Here is a 20,269-nt window from a genome sequence, read left to right on the forward strand (position 1 = left end):
GATTTTATTTTTTTTAAAATAAAAATTTTTATATTAAAAAATTGAGTTCTTGCATTTTAAATATAAAAATTATTAAAAAAAATTTAATTGAATTGAATTCTTATAAAAAATTTTATTTCTGAACAAGGGGTTAATGAATTTTAAAAGTATTCTTCCTCCATTTAGAATAATTTATTTTATTGGCAAAGAATTCAAATAAATTTTTATAAAGTATATGTGATTTTATTTTTTAAATAAAAAAATTGACAGAAAAAAATTGAATTAAATTAAATTTTTATAAAATTTTTTATTCTGAATTAAGGGTGTTAGATACTGGTGTGATTAATAAGTAAATTTTTATATTTTTATGAAGTAATTAATAATTAAATGGTTTTTAATGCGGTTGGAAAACAGAAATATGCTGTGATTGATTAGACCTGCAAGAAAGAACGGGAGGTGGTAGATGTTCATAACAGTCATTTTAATGTTCAAATAATTAAACTGGAGAATAGAAATTTGAGTAGTGTAAGAATTGTATATTTCTATTTTAGTAATCGTTCCTTTTTTATACTGTAAAAAAGTAAAAATAAATATAATATTTGATAATCCGGTGATGATGTGCCCTGCTGTGTGATAAAGGACTTTACCGAATTAGTTGGTTGGGGATCTCGTGATTACAGGCGTAACAGAAGCTGACTAAAGTGTGCTTGCTAATAGTAACTTTATGTTGAGACTCGATTTATTTAGGGAGGGAGAGTCATGATGTTGAATTGAATGTTAAGGTATTCGAATATTTCTTTTCTTGGGTGGGATCACGTTACCCGCTTATCAGATTTTTGCCACGTGGACCTGTTCTGTGGCGATAGCTCATTGCTTACTTTGGGCAACTTTTGTGCAGTATTAGAGATCCCTCTGCTGGTCTTCAATTCTTCAAATTCGAAAATGACGGTTTGTCTTTTCGATCTGGGATACATGGCACGATTTGGTTGGTCTTTCATGTTTTGTCAGCCTTTTGTCTATGATAATTGCCTTATTTCTTGAGCCGTATTCAAAACTTTGCAGGCTACGTCACTGTATAATAACCTTTTTTCCTCTACTTTTGCTTACAATTGTTGTCTAAAAGTTCTATCTCTAGCTCTTCCTTTGTTAGGAGTGCTTTCTTTCTTCTCGTGTAGATAACTAGATCCATGCGGAAGATACTGTTGGGAATCTTATGAGCTTAATATCATATTGGTGCAGCGGAAAAACAAAATAATTTTAAACCATAAAAACAAACAAGAGTCGATGCATGCAACAATGACATTAAAGATGCAAGAGTTACCTTTGTTGAATTATTTGCAAGACTAGACCAAAATGAAACGAATTAAAATCACATTTTTGATCTCCTCTCCAGCAGCAAAATGTGACCAAGGGATTCCCCAATAGCGACTCTCCTCTACAATTTCACACATTGAAATCAAAGGAAGTGTGCTAGCACCTAGAATGTTTGCCTCTTTTTTTGGTTTTGTGAATTCGACTTAGGTAGAGGATTAGAGATCTGATGTCTTTCAATCCCTGAAGTGTTTAGTGCCAAAAACTTGAAGAGTAAATAGGAGAAAAAATCTCTTTTTTTTCTCTAAGAGGCTCGGCCAAAAAGAGGAGGTGGAAGAAACTTGCCCTTCTCTCTCCTTTTTCTCACTCCTTTTTCTCATTTATATATAGCCACATCTTTAGAATCTTATTAGGCTTTTATTTTCCCTTATTTTAGGTACTCTAATTTGGCCAAGGGCGTGGAAAACCTGGAGAGAAAGTTTTTGTTTAATTTGAATTCAATCCATTAAATATTGACATTTAATTCAAAATAAACTTTCTTAAAACAAACCCTAATCCTATTAGAACTCCCTCTCTTTTAACTAATTAATTAAACCTTTTAATTAACTAATTATATCAGACCTTAAGCCACATTAAGTAGGCTTATTGACTGTGCGGTTGTCGAAGCGCTCAGAACTTAAAAGGGGAAACAGTGATCTTTTAATTTTTCTATTGTGTAGTTTTGGATTACAGTGATCTCTGAGTTTCCTTACACGGCATACATATACAACATGCAAAAGTGTATATTATGAAGATATTTCATTAAACATATTAAGATTAACTATTAATACCTAAAAACTATGTTTATCACTTAATTAAAATACTCATTTCAGATCTAATCTGAATGATGTTTGAATACCCTAAGAGGATTTAAACCTGACTAATCATATTAGAAAAAAAAATCTTAGCCAATTATGAAAAATATCTTTTAGCTGATTATGAAAAATCTGTTTAGCCGATTATGTTCTTCATTCTAGGGGTAGTTCTGAAAATTTAATAATTATGTACAGATTTTTTTGATCAAATATAATAATTCGCATGTACTTGACATCTTCGATACTTCTGGACAAGATTCTTTGCATCTTACATTATCATTGGCTAGTAATACCCTTGCTTGAATGCTTTTCGGGTGATCGTTCGAGCTCCTTTATGGCTCCCACAATCACCCTTATCTATGCCCTTTAGGATTTCCTGGCCTTCCTCCTTCATAACATAACGCAGTTATGGCTGAGTTGAGTAACTCCTATACAATCAGCCATCAATTAGTGCATATTTAGAGGATTTTCTTATTACTTGTTTGGCCAATAATTCATCGGCTGACAGATTATCTTATATAAAAAACTTGTATACGGGCATCATCTACGATTCCCCCTCCTCTATGGAAAAAGAATCCTCCACGTCCATTGTTGAAGTGTGCAGTTCCTCAAACTGAAACAGTTGAGTCAGGTGCTGTTCAGCTGCTGCCACTATTTGGTTAGGAAATCTGCCTCTTTGTTGTAGCCTCTAGCCACCTAGTGAAGCTCGTAGTTGCCCTGTTCGTCTTTGATCCTCTCCATTAAGGACTAGACCTTTTTATTGTATTTGACAAGTTTGGTTCTTAGATTTTGAATTATCCTTAGCACTGGTTAACAACCAACTGTGAGTCATTAAAAATATTAGATTTTTGTATACCTAGTTCCTTAATGATTCTCAGAGCCATTATTATAGGCACATACTCAGCTACATTGTTGGTAGTGTCGAAGGCAAGTTTTGCCACATATCGAAGTTTTATATCGTTTTGAGACTGCAACAGGATCCCGATTCTAGAACCCCCGGCCCCGTAAGCTTCATCTGGCCAAACCTTCCACTCCTCCATGGTTGATTCAGGGGATTCTGAAGGCTCTAATGGCGGAGTTATTTTTGCAATAAAATTGACGACTGTCTGAGTTTTCATGGCCTTTCTTGGAACATACCTAATATCAAAGGCTGACAGTATTACCGCCCAGATGGATAGCCGCCCTGACAACTCCGGTCTATGTAGAACCTTTCACAGAGGATAATTTATTCTGACTTTTATGGTGTGTGACTCGAAGTACGGAGGTAGCTTTGTGGTTGACATTAGGACTGTAAATGCCAACTTTTTCAGAGGAGGATTGTAACAGCCCGGAAACCGGTACCCTTCCGTAACGGTTCCAAACTGTTCGGCACTAGGATCCAGATCGGCTTAAGGCCGCCTAGACCCGTAGTAAGCCTGACATTCCTTCTATACGTCTGGTCTAATCCTTTACATGATCACTCTTTTCATAAAACTTTATACCTTTCAAAGCCCCAGGCTTACCCCGAGGGACTGTGATTAAAAACTCTTCTTTCATTTTTTTCCAAGCTCAACGCATGCATGCTCTTATTTATTAAGCTTGGCCATAAAATCCTCTGTAAGACATTTCATTCTTCCTTAAAACATCTTTTCTCTTTAAACTTACTCGTTCTTGAAAACATTTCATACATCATGAAAACGTATCCTTTCTTAAAACTCATTGATCATGTACCCCTTATAGGATTAGCCAACCATAGACATAACATCACTCTATACATTAGGCAAAGCACATATCTATACCATCTTTCTTAAACTCTTCCTAACATGACTCTATCTCTTTATAACATGGTCTTTCCTTTCATACCTTTTTCATTTCATATTCGTACATCCTTACTTACATACCTTTCCTTTAGCATACATCATGTCCACAACTAAACTTCTATACAAGCATACATAACATAAAATATCATTTTTTTGAACTTTCCATCTCTTCACAACATATACATAACCTTCTATATACATCCACACTATACTATTACATAACTTCTTCATCTTTGACTTCCTCTACTCATCTCTGATCAACTCTGGCCCTGCATACTGGGAATAGGGGAGAGGGATGAACTTCTAAAGCCCAGTGAGTGGAATCCATAAAAACCATTCATTAAAACACATGCTCTTATGTCATACTTCACATTACAATAATACACATTAAGGAAGAAGTTGTCACCTATAGCCCTCTTCCTAACTGACTCACTTGTAAAATTTATTTTGTACTTAACTTTCTGAAAACAGATTTGTCAGGGCGATTAGGCCTCCTGACTGATTTCTGAAAACGTTTTGTCAGGGCGATTAGGCCTCCTGACTAGCTCATGAAAACATTTTGTCAGGGCGATTAGGCCTCCTGACTGCTTCCTGAAAACTGCTTTCCTGAAAACTGCTTTCCTGAAAACGTTTTGTCAGGGCAATTAGGCCTTCTCTGACTGTTTTCTGAAAACGTTTTGCCAGGGCGATGAGGCCTCCTGGCTATCTACCTTTACTAACAGGGGCGGTTAGGCCTCCCTGCTCACACTTATCATAGCATACCAAACTGAGGGCTAAAGGATCATCCAACATGCATCCGCATACTCATCAAATTATGCAATGCAACACCTTCGTGAATACTAATGCAACAACCTAAGATCTCATGCTCATCCATGATTATCTTTGATTTTAACCATCCTAACATTATGGCAATTATGAGGCATGAATCATGCTAAAACATTCTTGAATTTAAAATATGCATAGTTAGTCCCACTCACCTGGAACCTCTGCTTTACTAACTTGGGCCAACTCTGTACTGTAGCTACACACCTCTCCTCAGATCAAATCCTACACAAAAGGACTCTTATGAGGTGTTAAACATCTCTAGCATCACTCTAAAACACCTTCCCAAAACCCCTCTAAAGCCTCATAAACATGCATGAAAATTCATGCAAAGGAAGGCAAAACAGAGCACCTTCGGCGACACTTTCGGCGGCCGAAAGTCTCTTCTAGAGACGAAACTCGCCTACTTTCGGCGGCCGAACCTCTACTTTCGGCGGCCGAAAGTCCTATTATCTCTCCTTCGGGTGCACCTTCGGCAGCCGAATGTGCATGACAGATCCGAAAGTCCAGCTTCCGGAAGCAGCCTTCGGCAGCCGAAGCCACCTCCACAAGGCTTTTCGGCGGCCGAAACTCACTTCGGCGGCCGAACCTGAGTTCTTCCAGAACCCAGTTCATGCACAAACACCTCTCCTCAACCTTTCCTCACATACCCAACATGCATAAAACCTCCTCAAGACATGCATAGACCGCTAAACATACCCAAAGAGGCCTAAAACACTCTTAAACTCTAACAACAATAACATATAAACACATAGTGCACAAAGGGTCCCTAAAACCCTCCCATGCACTCCCATGCTCATCTAACCCTTTCTTCCCATAAAACTCCTAAAACTACCCATAAAACATGCTTAAAACATCATAAAACGTAGAGATCAACCCTTACCTCTTGAGTTGGTGTGACCTCAACTTCAAAACGTGGAGCACCAAGCTTTGCAAGCTTCAACTCCAAAATTTGCTGAAAACCGTCAAAACCAAGTTACAGCTTACTAAAACTTTGAAGAATCATGAAAAAACTAAGAAATCATGCCAAGGAGGACATGAGCTCACCTTGGATGGGAAGAGGGAGAAAACTTTCCTCTTCCACCGCCCTAAGTGGCTTTTATAGAGGAGCTGGTCAACCACGTTCGGCGGCCAAACATGCAGGCGAACCATGCAATGTTCGGAAGCCGAACTTTTCTTTCGGAAGCCGAACCTCAAGCACTTTCGGCGGCCGAACATCACCTTCGGCGGCCGAAACTGCAGTTTGTCTCCTTCGCCTTTTTCTCTTCAAAACTCAAAATCCTTTTTAAAACTTTTGCTAAACCTTTTGAACACCTTTGCTTAACCCCTTACCAACATCCGAAATTCCACCGGACTACAGGAATTTCGATGCCTGAGTAAGCCGGGTATTACAAGGATAGTTTAGCTTTGCCCCCTTCAAGACCTGGCTAGCATAATATACTAGGCTTTGTTTCCTATTGTTCTTGCGAACGAGTACCGAATAAACTGTTTCCAGCATCACAGATAAGAATAGAAACAAAATCTCGCCTTCAACAGGCGAGCTTAACAATGGAGGAGATGATAAAAGTTTTTAGATTTTCAAAAGCCTCTGCACATTCTTTTCTCCACACAAACTTATCTTTGCCTTTTAAAGTTTTGAAAATCGGGAGACACCTTCTGGCCGAGCATGATATGAACCGACCTAGAGTTGTGACTTGCCCATTCAATCTTTGTACTCAATTAATAGTTTTGGGTACTTCTATGTTTTGGATGGTGCTAATCTTCTTAGGGTTTGCTTCTATGCCTTTTTATGAGATTATATACCCCATAAACTTCGTAGCTTTTACTCTGAAGGTGCAATTTTCAAGGTTCAGTTTCATACCCACCTTGTCCAGTACGTCAAAGACTTTTCGGATATCTTTCAGATGGTCTTCCAAGGATCAGCTCTTTACTACCATGTCATTTACGTACACTTCAACCGTTGACCCTACCATGTATTTAAAAATGTCGGACACCAGCCTTTGGTAAGTCGCCTCCACGTTTTTTAATCCAAATGGCATCATCTTATCGCAGAAAACTCTTTCATCTATTATGAATGTAGTCTTCTCTGTGTCCTCGGTGTCCATTATATTTTGGTAGTAACCTGAAATAGCATCAAGAAAGAAAACCGCTGCGTGACCCGAGGTCAAGTCTATTAACCTATCGATAGGTGGTAATGGGTAATTGGCTGTGCGGTTGTCAAAGCCGGTCAAAAATAACCTTTTCAGTTATCAATAATTTACAACTGCAGATAGTGGTGAAAGGATCGAATCCACAGAGAATTGATACTTACCTATCTTTCTTATCAAGACCAAGAAAACAAACTGAAAGTAAAATAAAAGTAAACTGCAAGTAAAGTAAAAAAGGGGGGTTTTGAGATTGATTCAATTAAACTAATAAAGAAAGCAATAAAGTAAGCGAATAGTAAAAGTAAAGAGAAATCAATAATAAGAAAGCTCTAGTTGAAGAATTGGATCCACTTCAGTTGTTGGGATTGATCATTGATACTTAGGTTCTTTTGTTTGATTCAATAAATTAGTTATGGAGATGGAAGACGCTTCTCACCACCATGTCTCTCCTTAAGCATAAATTAATTAGGGAACGTCCTCTAATCAATCATTAATCAACAAGTTACCAAGGAATGTCCTCGGGCCTTAGGCATCAAAACAACTGTCAATTGCATTAAGAAATAGAGAGATCTAATTCTAGCTACCCAAACGCATGGAGATATCGCTAGATCATGCAATTTCCTTAGTTTTTACACCAAGTGTTCTTGTGTTTGAACAATCCAAGCAATTACGGACTTAAAACTATTCAAACTAACAATATATCACCTTGCAATCAAGAATCAACTGGCCACATTGATCAAAATAACAAAGTAATAATGGAATCAAACATGAAATTGCATAAATATTGAATAAACAAAAGTTAAACAATGTGTATTCAGATCTCCCAATCCATAAAACAACCAAAGTATCACCTAATCTTCAACTAGAAAAAAAGGTTTCAGCCTCTCATGGCTGAAACAAAACCAAAAATAAAGAAGAAAGGTAGAAGGAGAAGAAGAACCGAAGCTTGGAGAAGAAGGGCTTACGCCAGCCGAATGTGAAGAGAAGAAGAGAAGAGAGAATGTGGAAGAGGCCGATCGAATGTGAAAAGGAGCTTATATAGGCGTGCGACACTTTGAAGAGAGGGAGAGAGTGTTGCCCTAGTTTCCTTGTGAGGTGGAGCCTTCTTTTTGAATTTTGAATTTTGAATGTGCAAGACTTGGGGGGCAAGTGTGTCTTCTTTGGCTTCCTTGACAAGCTGAATTTGAATTTCAAATTTGAATGTGCATCTTCTAGAGATTTGGCTTCTTTAATAAGGAAAAGAATTCTTGAAGATTTGAATTTCCAATTGCTCTGCACTTTCCTTATTTGCAACTTTCCTTATTTGCAACTTTCCTTATTAAGCCGAGTCTTGAATTTTAAATGCTCTTGGAGATTTGAAATTTTAATTTCAAACTACTTTCCTTGTTTATCTCCTCTTCAGATGCAACTTGGCATGCTTGCTCTCCTTTGTTCCATTTTAGGCAGTTTTAAGGGCATTTTCTCCAAATTACCACTTTACACCATTTTCTGCAAAATAAGATCAAAATCACAAAATTAGGCAGAAAAAGTGTAAATTAACATCAATAATATCATGATAAAATGATCTAAATTTGGACTGATCAGTAATGATCTTTCGGACATGCTTTATTCAGGTCAGTAAAATCCACGCATATTGTAACGACCCGGAAACCGGACCGCTATTGGCGCTAGGATCCAGATCGACTTAAGGTCATCGGGACCCGTAGCAAGCCTACTATATATCATGTACAACTGATAAAATCCCATACATGATCATACATTTTCATAAAAACTTTAAACTTTTCACATATACCAAGCTTGACCTGTGCATGCACTAAACTGTAAACATAAAACCCCTTACTGAAACCCTCATCAAATGCTCCAGTTGGGTCAACATCTCATATGTCAAGTCTGGTTCAACATACCATATCATTAAAACATTTACATCAAGGTCATGTATAAACACTAGGGCCAAACACAATACTAATCCTCATTACAATACTTTACATCATTTTACATTTTATTACATTACACGTCCACTAATACTCTATTACATGACATAACCATTACCCATGCTGACTTCCTGCTAGCTCTCCTGAACCTGCAAATCTGGGGGTTAGGGGAAAGGGGTGAGCTACTAAAACCTAGTGAGCAGAACAATAAAAATAATTTATAAAGATATGCCATCATGAAATGCATCACAACACAAATAAATCACCTTAAGATGGTATTGTCACCAATAGCCCTCTACATATCCAATAAATGCCCGGCTCTCGACGGAGCTCCTCAGGACTTCCTCTTAAACATAACATAACATGTCCAACTATGCCAGGGGCGATACGGCCACACCTGGTCTTCTCTTACACATATAACATATTGCCAGGGGCGATACGGCCACACTTGGTCTTACGATCTCATATCATATCATATCACATCGAGGGCTAATGTATCATCCAATAACCATCCACATCCACATCATAATATGCAATGCATCATATTCATGAATTCTAATGCAAAACAACCTAATACATATCATGGCATTCGTAATGCATGAATCATGCTAAAAGATTTCATTATTTTAAAATAAACAAGTTGTGTTCTACTCACCTCTGGCTGACGCTTTATCGACTCTGTAGCAGCTAGCTCACTGCTGACCTCTTCGATCTCTCAGGTCCGATCCTACACAGGTGGACTCAAATGAGGGACCAAGCATACTCTAACTGTAATACCCGGCTAGACTCCGGTATCGGAATTCCTACCGTCCGGTGGAATCTCGGATGTCGGAAGCCTCTAGTAGGGTAGAAACATGTTTTCATAAAATGTTTTAAGGTATTTCATGGTTTTAAGTATGAAAATTAAATGAGTTTTTGCATGAAAAGTCTTTGGAGGAAAACCCAGGTTCGGCCACCGAAACCCAAGTTCGGCCGTCGAACATGGCATGCATGCGGAAGCACTTTCGGCCCCCGAACGTGGCCTGGCCAGCCACCTATAAAAGGGTCACTTAGCCGAAATGGGCGAGCTTTCTCCCATTTTCGGCCACAGCTAGCTTCCGACCTCCCTCTCCCCAGATCTTGTGTTCTTTCTCCAAATCTCCTCCATTTTTCTTGAGTTTTCACCTCTCATTGCAAGTTTTGAGCATTTAAGACAAGTTTTGGAGCTTTGGGAACTCAGGAGCTCATTTGCTTGGATCTCCGAGTTTAGGTCGTCTCTCTCTCGATCTTCAAGAGGTAAGAGCCGATCTTAAGCTCATTGTATGTTTTAAGTATGTTTTAAGTGGTTTTATGGGGTAGAATGGCATGTATAGGGTTGTATGAGTTTTTAAGCAAATGTTATGTTTTTGAACAATGTGAGTTGCTTGTGTGTTGTAGTTGGGGTTTTTGTTGGTTTGATGCCCCTAGGAGCTTGTATGTTTGCTTGTGAATGCTTGGAAATGTTGTAGAATAGGTTTATGCATGATTGGTTAGTTTTGGAGGCATAAATGCATAAGGGAGCCAGGTTTCTGCCCTTTGGCAGAAACCAGGTTCGGCAGCCGAAGGAGCTTTCGGCCGCCGAACATGGCTGGGGAGGCAGGCCTTTCGGCTGCCGAAGTTGCCCCCGAAAAGAGACTTTCGTCTATGTCTGGGACTTTCGGCCGCCGAAGGTGCCGTCGAACCTGCCTGACTTTCGACTCTGGAGGGACTTTCGGCCGCCGAACCTGCCGCCGAAAGTGCCCTGACCAGCCATTTCTTGCATGTTTTTATGTAGTTGTTTTATGATGTTTTAGGGGGTTTTTGGGGAGTATATTAGAGTTATGTTTATGCGTGTTTGGTCCCTCATTGGAGTCCACCTGTGTAGGTTCGGACCCGAGGAACCGAGGACCCCAGCAGTGAGCCAGCTGCTACAGAGTTTGTCAGAGCTAGCCAGAGGTGAGTGGAATAAACCTTAAGTTTTAAAATAAATGAAATATGAATTTTGAGCATGATCCATGCATCATGAATGCCATGAGATGTAGTAGGTTGTTTGCATTAGTATTCACGAATATGTTGCATTGCATTTATGATGTTGATGTGGATTGGTTATTGGATGATCCTTTAGTCCTCATATGATATGATGATGTTATGGCATGAGACGGTATGGAAGTCCAGGTTGTACCCATTCTACGTCCCTGGCACGATGTAAGAGAAAGTCCAGGTTGTACCCATTCTACGTCCCTGGCACATTGGTATGTTATGATATGTTATGTTAAGAGAAAGACCGGTTGTACCCATTCTACGTCCCGGCACAGTTGGACTATGTAGAGGACTATTGGTGACAATACCATCCGAGATGTGATTTGTTGTGATGTGTTGCATTTCATGATAGCATGAAATTTTAATATATGATTTCACTATTCTGCTCACTGGGCTTTGTAGCTCACCCCTCTCCCCTAACCCCAGATGTGCAGGTACAGGGTAGACCAGGAGGTTAGCCAGAGTTTTGAAGTACGGTTATGTAATAGTTAGATTGTGGACATGACAATTGTACTATGATGTAATGTAAGAGATTTCAGTATGTTATGTATTGAGGTATATTGAGGTTATAGATGTGCTTGACCATATGAGTATTGTAATCCCTTGTTGATGCATGATCTTAGAAATTTGATGATACAGATGTTAGCCAACTCAACACATGTATATCGCCCATTGGGGCATTGATGAGATCCCACAGAGGGGTCAAGATTATGATTACGTTTTAGTGCATGCACAGGTTGAGTTTGGTGTATGAGAAATGAATGAAAGAAAAGTTTAAATTTTTTTATGCATGTTGATCATGTATGGGATTATACAGGTTTACAGGTTATATGTCAGGCTTGCTACGGGTCCCGGCGGCCTTAAGCCGACCCGGATCCTAGCGCCGGTAGCGGTCCGATTTTCGGGTCGTTACACTAACATAACTCTAAACATCTCCCCAAGAACCCCCCCAAAACATCATAAAACATTCATAGAAAACATGCAAAGGAGGGCTGGATAGGGCACTTTTGGCGGCAGGTTCGGCAGCCGAAAGTCCCTCCAGAGCCGAAAGTCACCCACTTTCAAGGGCGGGTTTGGCGGCTGAAACTCCCCTCCAGAGCTGAAAGTCCAAACTTTCGGGGGGCAAGTTTAGGTGGCCTAAACTGCCTTCCTTGGCAGGTTCGGCGGCCGAACCTGGATCCTTCTGAGTGGCAGAACTCGATTCCGCCTCATGCATTCAGCCACCCAAAACTTCACAACATGCGTTTAACCATTCTAAAACATGCATAAATACTTATTCAAGCATATAGGGGCATAAAACTAGCCTAAACCCCAACAAACATCATATTAAGCATACATTTAACATAAATGGTACATAAACCCTAACATTAAACAAATAGCCTAAACATGCATTAAAACCCCTTAACCCTTCTTACAACTTACTTAAAAACATAAAAGAAGATAGGATCTACACTTACCTCTTGAAGATCGAGAGGAGGGTGATCCAAACTTGGAGATTTGGAGAAATCGAGCTTCGGGGGTCTCCAAGCTTCAAAACCTTGATCTTAGCTTAAAATCTTCAAAACATAGTAAAAACTCATAAAAACTCTGGGAGATTTGAAGGAAAACATAAAATCAACCATAGAGGGTCAAGAACTCACCTTTGCCCGAAAATGGAGAGAGAAAACTCGCTCATTTTCGGACAGGGGGCCTTTTATAGGTGGCTGGCCAAACCACCTTCCGAGGCCAAAGGTGCTTCCACAACCCTACCATGTTTGGCGGTCGAACTTGAGGTTCGGCGGCAGCAAAAGGGAGCCACCTTCGGCGGCCGAACATAAGGTTCGGTGGCCAAACCTGGCAATTCCCTTCAAAACTTTCTTTTCTTTCAAAACTCAATTTTCTTTCTTGATCAAACCATAAAAACGTGTAAAAACATTTTTGAAAACCTTTATTTTACCCTTCTAGAAGATTCCGACATCCGATAAATTCCGGATTCCAACGGAGGTTCCGCCGAAAGGTAGGAATTCCGGTGCCGGGTCTAGCTGGGTATTACACATATTCTCTATTTTCTGTTAGCCTTTTTTATCAGGACCATATTTGCAAGCCATGTGGGATACTGGACTTCCTTTATTAATCCTGCACTTAATAGCTTGTCAACCTCTTCTTTGATCACTTGTTGTCTATGTAGTGTGAACCTTCTTTTCTTTTATTGAACCAGTTTAATGGCTTTATCAACAGACAACTTATGAGTGATGAGAGTTGGGTCCACCCCTATTATATCTTTTGAAGACCAAGTGAAAGTGGTTACATGGCACTTTAGCAACTCTATTAAACGAGTTTTTATTTCACCGATCAATGCAGTACCGAACCGTACCTTTTATTCTTTACCTAGTTAGACCTCCTCTACCAAGTCTGCTGGCTCTGGCTTTATATGAGATTCTGACTTTTCTAGCAGGTCGATGGACATTGTTGCTTTTTGAGGCTTTTTGTGGGGTGTCCGTAACAATCTTTGCCAACCTCGGATTGCCTTGGATCACAACTATCCCCTTTGGAGCTGGTAGCTTAAGACATATAGCACCAATGTTAATAACAATACCGTAACAGTTTAGAATTAGGCGGTCGAGTATCACATTGTATGCAAATAAGGTATCTACCACCGTAAACTCTGCATATAACTCTCACCTATATTTTTCGTTACCCAACACTAAGGGGTGGTTGATGGTGCCCAGTACTATCATGGTCTTATCTCCTAATCCTACTAACGGATAGGAAACTATAACAAGACTATTTTTATCTAAGCCTAACTTGTTAAAAATATTTAAAATAAGAAGGTTAACAGAACTACCTGTATCCACCAATACTCGCCTTACTTCGTACATATTTAGGAGGAACTTGACGGCCAACGGGTCGTGTTGAAAGAATGCAATCTCTTTGTCTACAGGATCGAACCTTACCTCCTGCTTGCTCCATGGCTCCTGTTCAACTAACAGGACATTTTCTGCTATGAGTTTATTTTTTCCTTGGCTCTTATTAGGTCCTCTTGCAATGACATGTATGACTCCGGCTATTTCAAGAGATTGAGAAGAGAGATTTCTTTTTTAGATAAAATAAACAAGAGATCGGTTTTAATCCAACAAAAGGGATTCAATGGACTTTTCCACAATAGAACCAAATGATACAGTTGGAAAACAGAGCTGTGCTATAATTAGCTAGACCTGCAAGAAAGAGAAAATGAGGTGACTCCGATACTCAAGTCAGTAAACTGGAGAATAGGGCGAATATAAGAAATTGCTTAGAATTTAAGTAGTGTAAGAATTCAATACTTTTTTCTCTATGATCGTTTTCCTTTTATACTGTAAGAGGATGGGGATAAATATAGCATTTCCTGATAATTCGACGATGATGTGGCTAGCTGTGCGATAATGTGACTAGCTGTGCGATAAGGGATCCTACCGGATTACTTGGTTGGGGACCCTGTAATTACAGGCGTAACGAAAGTCCATTAGATTGTGTCTGCTAACAGTAACTTTATGTTGATACTCGACCTATTCAGGGAAGGGTGAGTCTTGATGATGAAACGGATGATAAGGTGTCCGGATCTTCTTTTTCTCGGTTGGAACCGCGTTATCTACTTATCAAATCCTTACCACATGGACATGTTTTGTAGTGACAGCTCATGGCTTATTAATTAGTAGAAAAGGATGAGGTTGAAGGAACTGTGTAAGAAGAGTAAAGGCTGAAAGAAGAAATCGTGGCCTCAAATGTACGAGGAGGTTGAGCTATTATTTGGTCTCATAGATGTTAAAATCTTGTCCAGAGTTCTTTGGATGGCGAAGATCAGTAAAGAGTAGTTAATCTGGTGTGAAGAAAAAGTGAAAAAAGCTAGCTTTAGCAGATAGGAAGTTTCAAAGAGATCCCTCTCCCATCCTGTTCCTTGTTGATAGATATGTGGAAATATTAGAAGACTGACTCGTTCTTTGAACTGTAAATTTAACGAAAGAAAATGGTAAAATTAAGTTTTAAAATTTTCTCCTCATAAAAAAATAAAAAATTTAATTATTAACAGTTTAATTGTATAAAAATTTATTATTCAAAATCAAATGATTCACTTGTTAATAATAATAAAATCATAAACTTTAAATAGTAATATTTCTTTAAAAAATTAAGGGGTATTAATTATTTTTTTTAATTTTACCCTTATGTTTATTAAACATAATTATTATATTTACACTTTCTTAAAATATATCTAATTATTATTATTATTTTTATCATTCCTTTAGTCATCTCATTTTTTTTATTGGTAGATTAATGGAAAGATAATTATTAAGATTAAATTGAGTAGTTGGGATAAAAGTTCATTAACTAAATTAAAGATTGTTTTGCTATAATTTACGTAATTTAATTACTTTTTTAATTATTGTATAAATTAATGTAAATATTTAACTTTTTTAGTCTGCTTGATCACTGACAAAAATGTGCTGAATATGCTTAGAAAATTGATAAAATATCGGAAGCCTTGAACATAATTAAAACTTAAAGATGCTTTAATAAATTTATCAAAATACAGTAATTATTTTTTAATAAAGGTAAAATTCAATGATATTTTTGTAAATCACCTTTTTTTTTTCTGTCAGATTGTTTTAGCCAATAGTTTTTATTAAAATTCAAAATTTACTAGTAAAATTCAAACTGAAATCCATACTAATGGAACAATGAAAACACTACTAAATTAAACTTTTATTTGCTTGTGAAAAATAATTTATATTTAGAAAATATTTTTTTAAAATTTTTTTTAATAAAATAATTTATTTTTTATTATTTAATTTTAATTAAAAAAATAAAAGATATTAATAACATATATATATATAGTGATATTAATAAAATTTTTTAAGTGAAAATATAAAAAAATATATATTTTTTTAAAAAGTTAAATTTTACTAATTTTTATTTTAAAACTTAAAACAATAGGAAAAATCATGTGAACTGTTAAGTAAATAAAAGTTTCGAGAGAAAGAGAAAGCGAGAAAGCTCCATTGCCTTCGGCAACTGTAGCACTTGTCTCAGTTTTGTTGGATCATTATATTTTTCTCTTTTTGATGATGGTGCATCGTGTTTTCATTCTCTTTTGTTTTGTTTTTCTAGAATTTAGTTTTGAGATTTCGGTTTTGAGACTTTTCGCCGACTAAGTGAGAGATCAGCAATAATAGATGTCGGTAGTTTTTTTCAAGTTCTTTAAGGTGACTTTGTGGATATATGAGACTGAAACTGTTATGGGTTGAACTCTTTTTCGGTGAGGTACTTCAGTGTGCTATGTCAATATTGTAATTTGGTTTGCTTGACATTTTCTGGGTTGTGGTGTTGGTTCTGCGTTGATGGTGACTTTCTAGACTGTTGTCCCTTTCATTTTGCTGTTTGGTGGTTTTCTCCTGTCTTTAGTATGAGCTTTTGGGTGCATTTATGGTGTTTTGCTAATGATCGCTGCAACAGTGCTATGGTCGGTAGGTGTTTGGTTTGCTTGTGTGGATGTTGGACACATATTTAATCCATTTATCAATTGCATCGTTGCTCTTGAATTGGGGTGATTGACTGGTTTAATTGTTGTTGAGTTTGCCTTTCTTAGTTTGATTTGTGTAGATTATGCTGAGTCTAGCCTATGGTTGTAGACTTTAGTTTGTAATGGTGGCCTTTTAATACAATCTCTTTTGCATCTTTTGCATGTTAAGTAAACAATTCCTTTCGCATTTGAATGCAACCGTGGCTTCTTTTGTTAAAAGCATTATTAATAGCAAAAGGGAAACACAAACATTAGAAAGGTGAAGGTTGGATGAGAATGTACTACGTGGACTTAAGCTGGAAAGCTAACATTTCTAAGATTCCTCTCAATCGTCTTCGGAAAAGGAAGTCAATGACAGTCAATGACCTTTCTAATTAAGCAATGACAACGGTCTCCAACTTTGCATCAAATGTCCCTGTACGCCACTGTCTCCTATTTTTCATAATGGGAACAAGGATTTTGCTTTTAAATTACTTAGAGATATATTAGTTATATTTTAATTTTCTTTATCTTAGTTGCATCCACCTTTTTTTTTTTAAAAAAAAATGATTTATAAATAAAAAAATGGTATCTGAATTTAATTCATTATAGATTAAAATTATATGGGCGAATCTCTTTTTTTATTTTTTTTTATTTTTTATAGTTCATAATATACAATATTTATTAAAATAAAGAGAAAATAAAAAAATTATAGATTGAGCTCTTACTTTACGTTTTACAATAGTGATTTTAATTAATTAATATTTTATATAGTTATGGTTAAACTCATGACTTTTTGTGTACTCTTTTTTATTTGAATTTTTTTTAAATGATTTTTTTTTAAATAGGATCAGAGAATAAAATTTAAAATCTCTCGTATTTATTCAGATATATTTACCACCAGATTAAGGCCGTGAGTGTTTTTATGTAGAACACATCATTCATATATCGAAACAAATTAAATATCACTCCTTAAATTTTAAAATTGAAATTAACTAATAATTTATGGTGATTAATGATTATGTTTAATGAAGTCGAGCGACTTGGTGCATGGTAAAATGAAATGAAGAGGTGGTATTGCAATTGGCCAAAGCATTAAGAGACGCTTGTTAGCGTAGGGGCTGGCGCACATAACTAAATAACTGAACTAAGAAATGCATCTTCTATTCTTTTTGCAAAACTTTTTCCATGGAAATCAAAACCACCCAGTAGATTTCTCACCTTCCCCATGAAGCATCCTAAGCGTCCCAATAAGTTGCAAAAGCACTCACTTTTCATGCTCTTAAATTCTGCAACAACGATCAACAACTTCCCTCTTCCCTCTATTTTGGCTTCTCTTATACTTGCAATCGTTTTCTAGATTCTTGATTCTTTCTCGATTCAAGAAAGATTCATTTAAACCCAAAACCCCATTAAAGATTCTTCAAGAAAAGGAGAAATGGGATTACAACAGCATGTATATCTTATCCAAATCATGGTTCTGTTTGTTCTTTGTGTGAGAATGAGTATGGCCTCTAGGGTCACTGGTATTGGAGTGAACTGGGGCACCATGACAACGCAGCTACTTCCCCCGGAGAAGGTGGTGCATATGCTGAGACAAAATGGGATTCGGAAGTTGAAGCTTTTTGAGGCCGATGAGAGGATTATGGCTGCGCTGATTGGCACTGACATTGAGGTGATGCTGGCTGTACCCAATTACATGTTGCACCTGATGAGTGAAGATCCTGCAGCTGCTGCTTCTTGGGTTGATGCCAATGTCACTAGTTGGTTGTACACTGGTGGAGTTAATATCAAGTTCAGTAACATTTTCTTTTCTTTTTCTCAAATATCAAAGTACCCGTTATTTTTGAGACTGCTCTATTAATTTATAACCTTGTGCTTTCTTTTTCTCCAAATCTTGTGCTTGCTCTTATGATTGAATTAGGATTCTGGTTTCTTGTCCTCCTCCGTAGTTTCTGATCATTTTCCATGATTTTTGTTATTCCAGATCTTTTTTACATTAATGTCATCATTATGTCCTTCTCCTGACTTTTTTTTTTCAATTCACTTCATGACAGAATTTCTTCATAAGCACATGATCAAAATCTGACTGATAATTGGCTTCAGTCAAATAATTATTTTTGAGCTGTTCTCAGCTAAGTATGCTTTACTTGGAATGTTATGTTAGCAAGCGTAGCCATGTCTGTTCCTTATTGATATTTTAACGGCTACAGTAGTGATTTAGTAGCTTAATTCTTGAATAGCAGCAGATTAAAGCTTGCTTATGACAGTTTTGGTGTTCTTGGTAATTCATCTTGCAGGTATGTTGCTGTAGGCAATGAACCCTTCCTTCAAACGTACAATGGCAGCTATCTGCAAGTCACTTTACCAGCTTTAAGAAATATTCATCAAGCCCTTGACCGTGATAAGGTGAGCTCTAAGGTCAAAGTCACAGTCCCTTTCAATGCCGATGTCTATTACTCTGCAAATCCGAACCAAGTTCCATCTGCTGGTGACTTTCGACCTGAAGTTCGAGACCTCGCAATCGAAATTGTCCAGTTTCTCCATTCAAATGATGCACCTTTCACAGTCAACATCTATCCCTTCCTCAGTCTCTATAGTGACGAAAATTTCCCAGTAGACTTTGCATTCTTCGATGGAACGAAAAATCCAATCAAAGATGGTGGTTTGGTCTATAATAACGTGTTTGATGCAAATTTTGACACTCTTGTATGGGCATTAGACAAGTCAGGATATCCAGATATGAAGATCATAGTTGGAGAAGTTGGTTGGCCAACAGATGGTGATAAAAATGCCAATATCCCAAATGCTAAGAGATTCAACCAGGGACTAATTCAACATGTTTTGAGTGGAAAGGGTACCCCAGCAAGAAAGGGTAAGATTGATGTTTATCTATTTAGCCTAATTGATGAGAATGCTAAAAGCATTGCTCCAGGGAGCTTTGAGAGGCACTGGGGGTTATTTGAATACGATGGAAAGCCAAAATATGAATTGGACTTGTCAGGTTTGAAAGAGGAGAAGGGTCTAGTTCCAGTTGAAGGAGTGAAGTATATGTACAGAAGGTGGTGTGTTCTGAACCCTGATGCAATTGACTTTGATGATTTGCCAGAAAGCATTAACTATGCTTGCAGTTTATCAGATTGTACTTCTTTGGGTTATGGGTCATCCTGTAATCATCTTAGTGTTGAAGGGAATGCTTCTTATGCCTTTAACATGTATTATCAGGTGAATGACCAGAAAGATTGGAACTGTGATTTCTCTGGTCTGGCTGTAATTACAGACAAGGACCCATCTGATGGCGACTGTGAGTTCCCAATTATGATTTCTCATGGTCATTCATTGGCACAGCACGGGAGACTACTAGATGTTTTACTAAGAATTGCTGGTGGGTGTTTGGTTTTTTTGGGAGTAATGTGAACGTGATACATAGAATTCAAAAGGCAAGGAAGGTAGATTGTCTTTAGCCTAGTATTTGTAATAAATTTTTGCAATTCTAGTGATAAATGTTAAGTCTCCTCATTTTTTATACTTAAATATTTTTCATGTTTATTGAATTAATTATTAAGTGTATATATTTTGCATGACTGGAGCACATCAGAGATATGCACATGGGTAAAATAAGCAGCTCTTTTTGTGTCCATTTCCATTCTTTATTTCCTAGAAATCATGAACAGATCACCCAGAGAAAGATTTCATTCAAGTCAAACCATTTTGGGGAAATCATGGATCTCTATCTGCCCGGTGGGATCTTCCTCTGCTTGTTGTTGCTTCTTGGTTAGCAGCTGAGACTGCTGATATTTGCTTTCTTCGTATTTAGTCTCTGTTTTCTTCTTTTACTTTCATTTATTTTTATTTTTTTAACTTTTTAGTGATTCTG

General features: G+C 37.3%; 1 protein-coding gene across 1 annotated transcript; it reads left to right on the forward strand.

Annotated features, from left to right (window-relative positions):
• Positions 1–17,501: 17,501 nt before the first annotated feature.
• LOC122723227 (glucan endo-1,3-beta-glucosidase 5-like) lies at positions 17,502–19,889 on the forward strand. The gene is made up of 2 exons (XM_043954778.1): positions 17,502–18,186; positions 18,693–19,889. Exons 1-2 carry the CDS (start codon positions 17,831–17,833, stop codon positions 19,807–19,809), a joined length of 1,473 nt encoding a protein of 490 aa, XP_043810713.1. The 5' UTR covers positions 17,502–17,830; the 3' UTR covers positions 19,810–19,889.
• Positions 19,890–20,269: the final 380 nt, after the last annotated feature.

The sequence above is a fragment of the Manihot esculenta genome, chromosome 3, assembly GCF_001659605.2.
Source record: "Manihot esculenta cultivar AM560-2 chromosome 3, M.esculenta_v8, whole genome shotgun sequence".
Classification (NCBI taxonomy): domain Eukaryota; kingdom Viridiplantae; phylum Streptophyta; class Magnoliopsida; order Malpighiales; family Euphorbiaceae; genus Manihot; species Manihot esculenta.

Coding starts and splice junctions, on each gene's coding strand:
- LOC122723227 (XM_043954778.1), top strand. CDS start 17,831: ATGGGATTACAACAGCATGTATATCTTATCCAAATCATGGTTCTGTTT. Junction 18,187..18,692: donor ACTGGTGGAGTTAATATCAA/GTTCAGTAACAT, acceptor TTCATCTTGCAG/GTATGTTGCTGTAGGCAATG.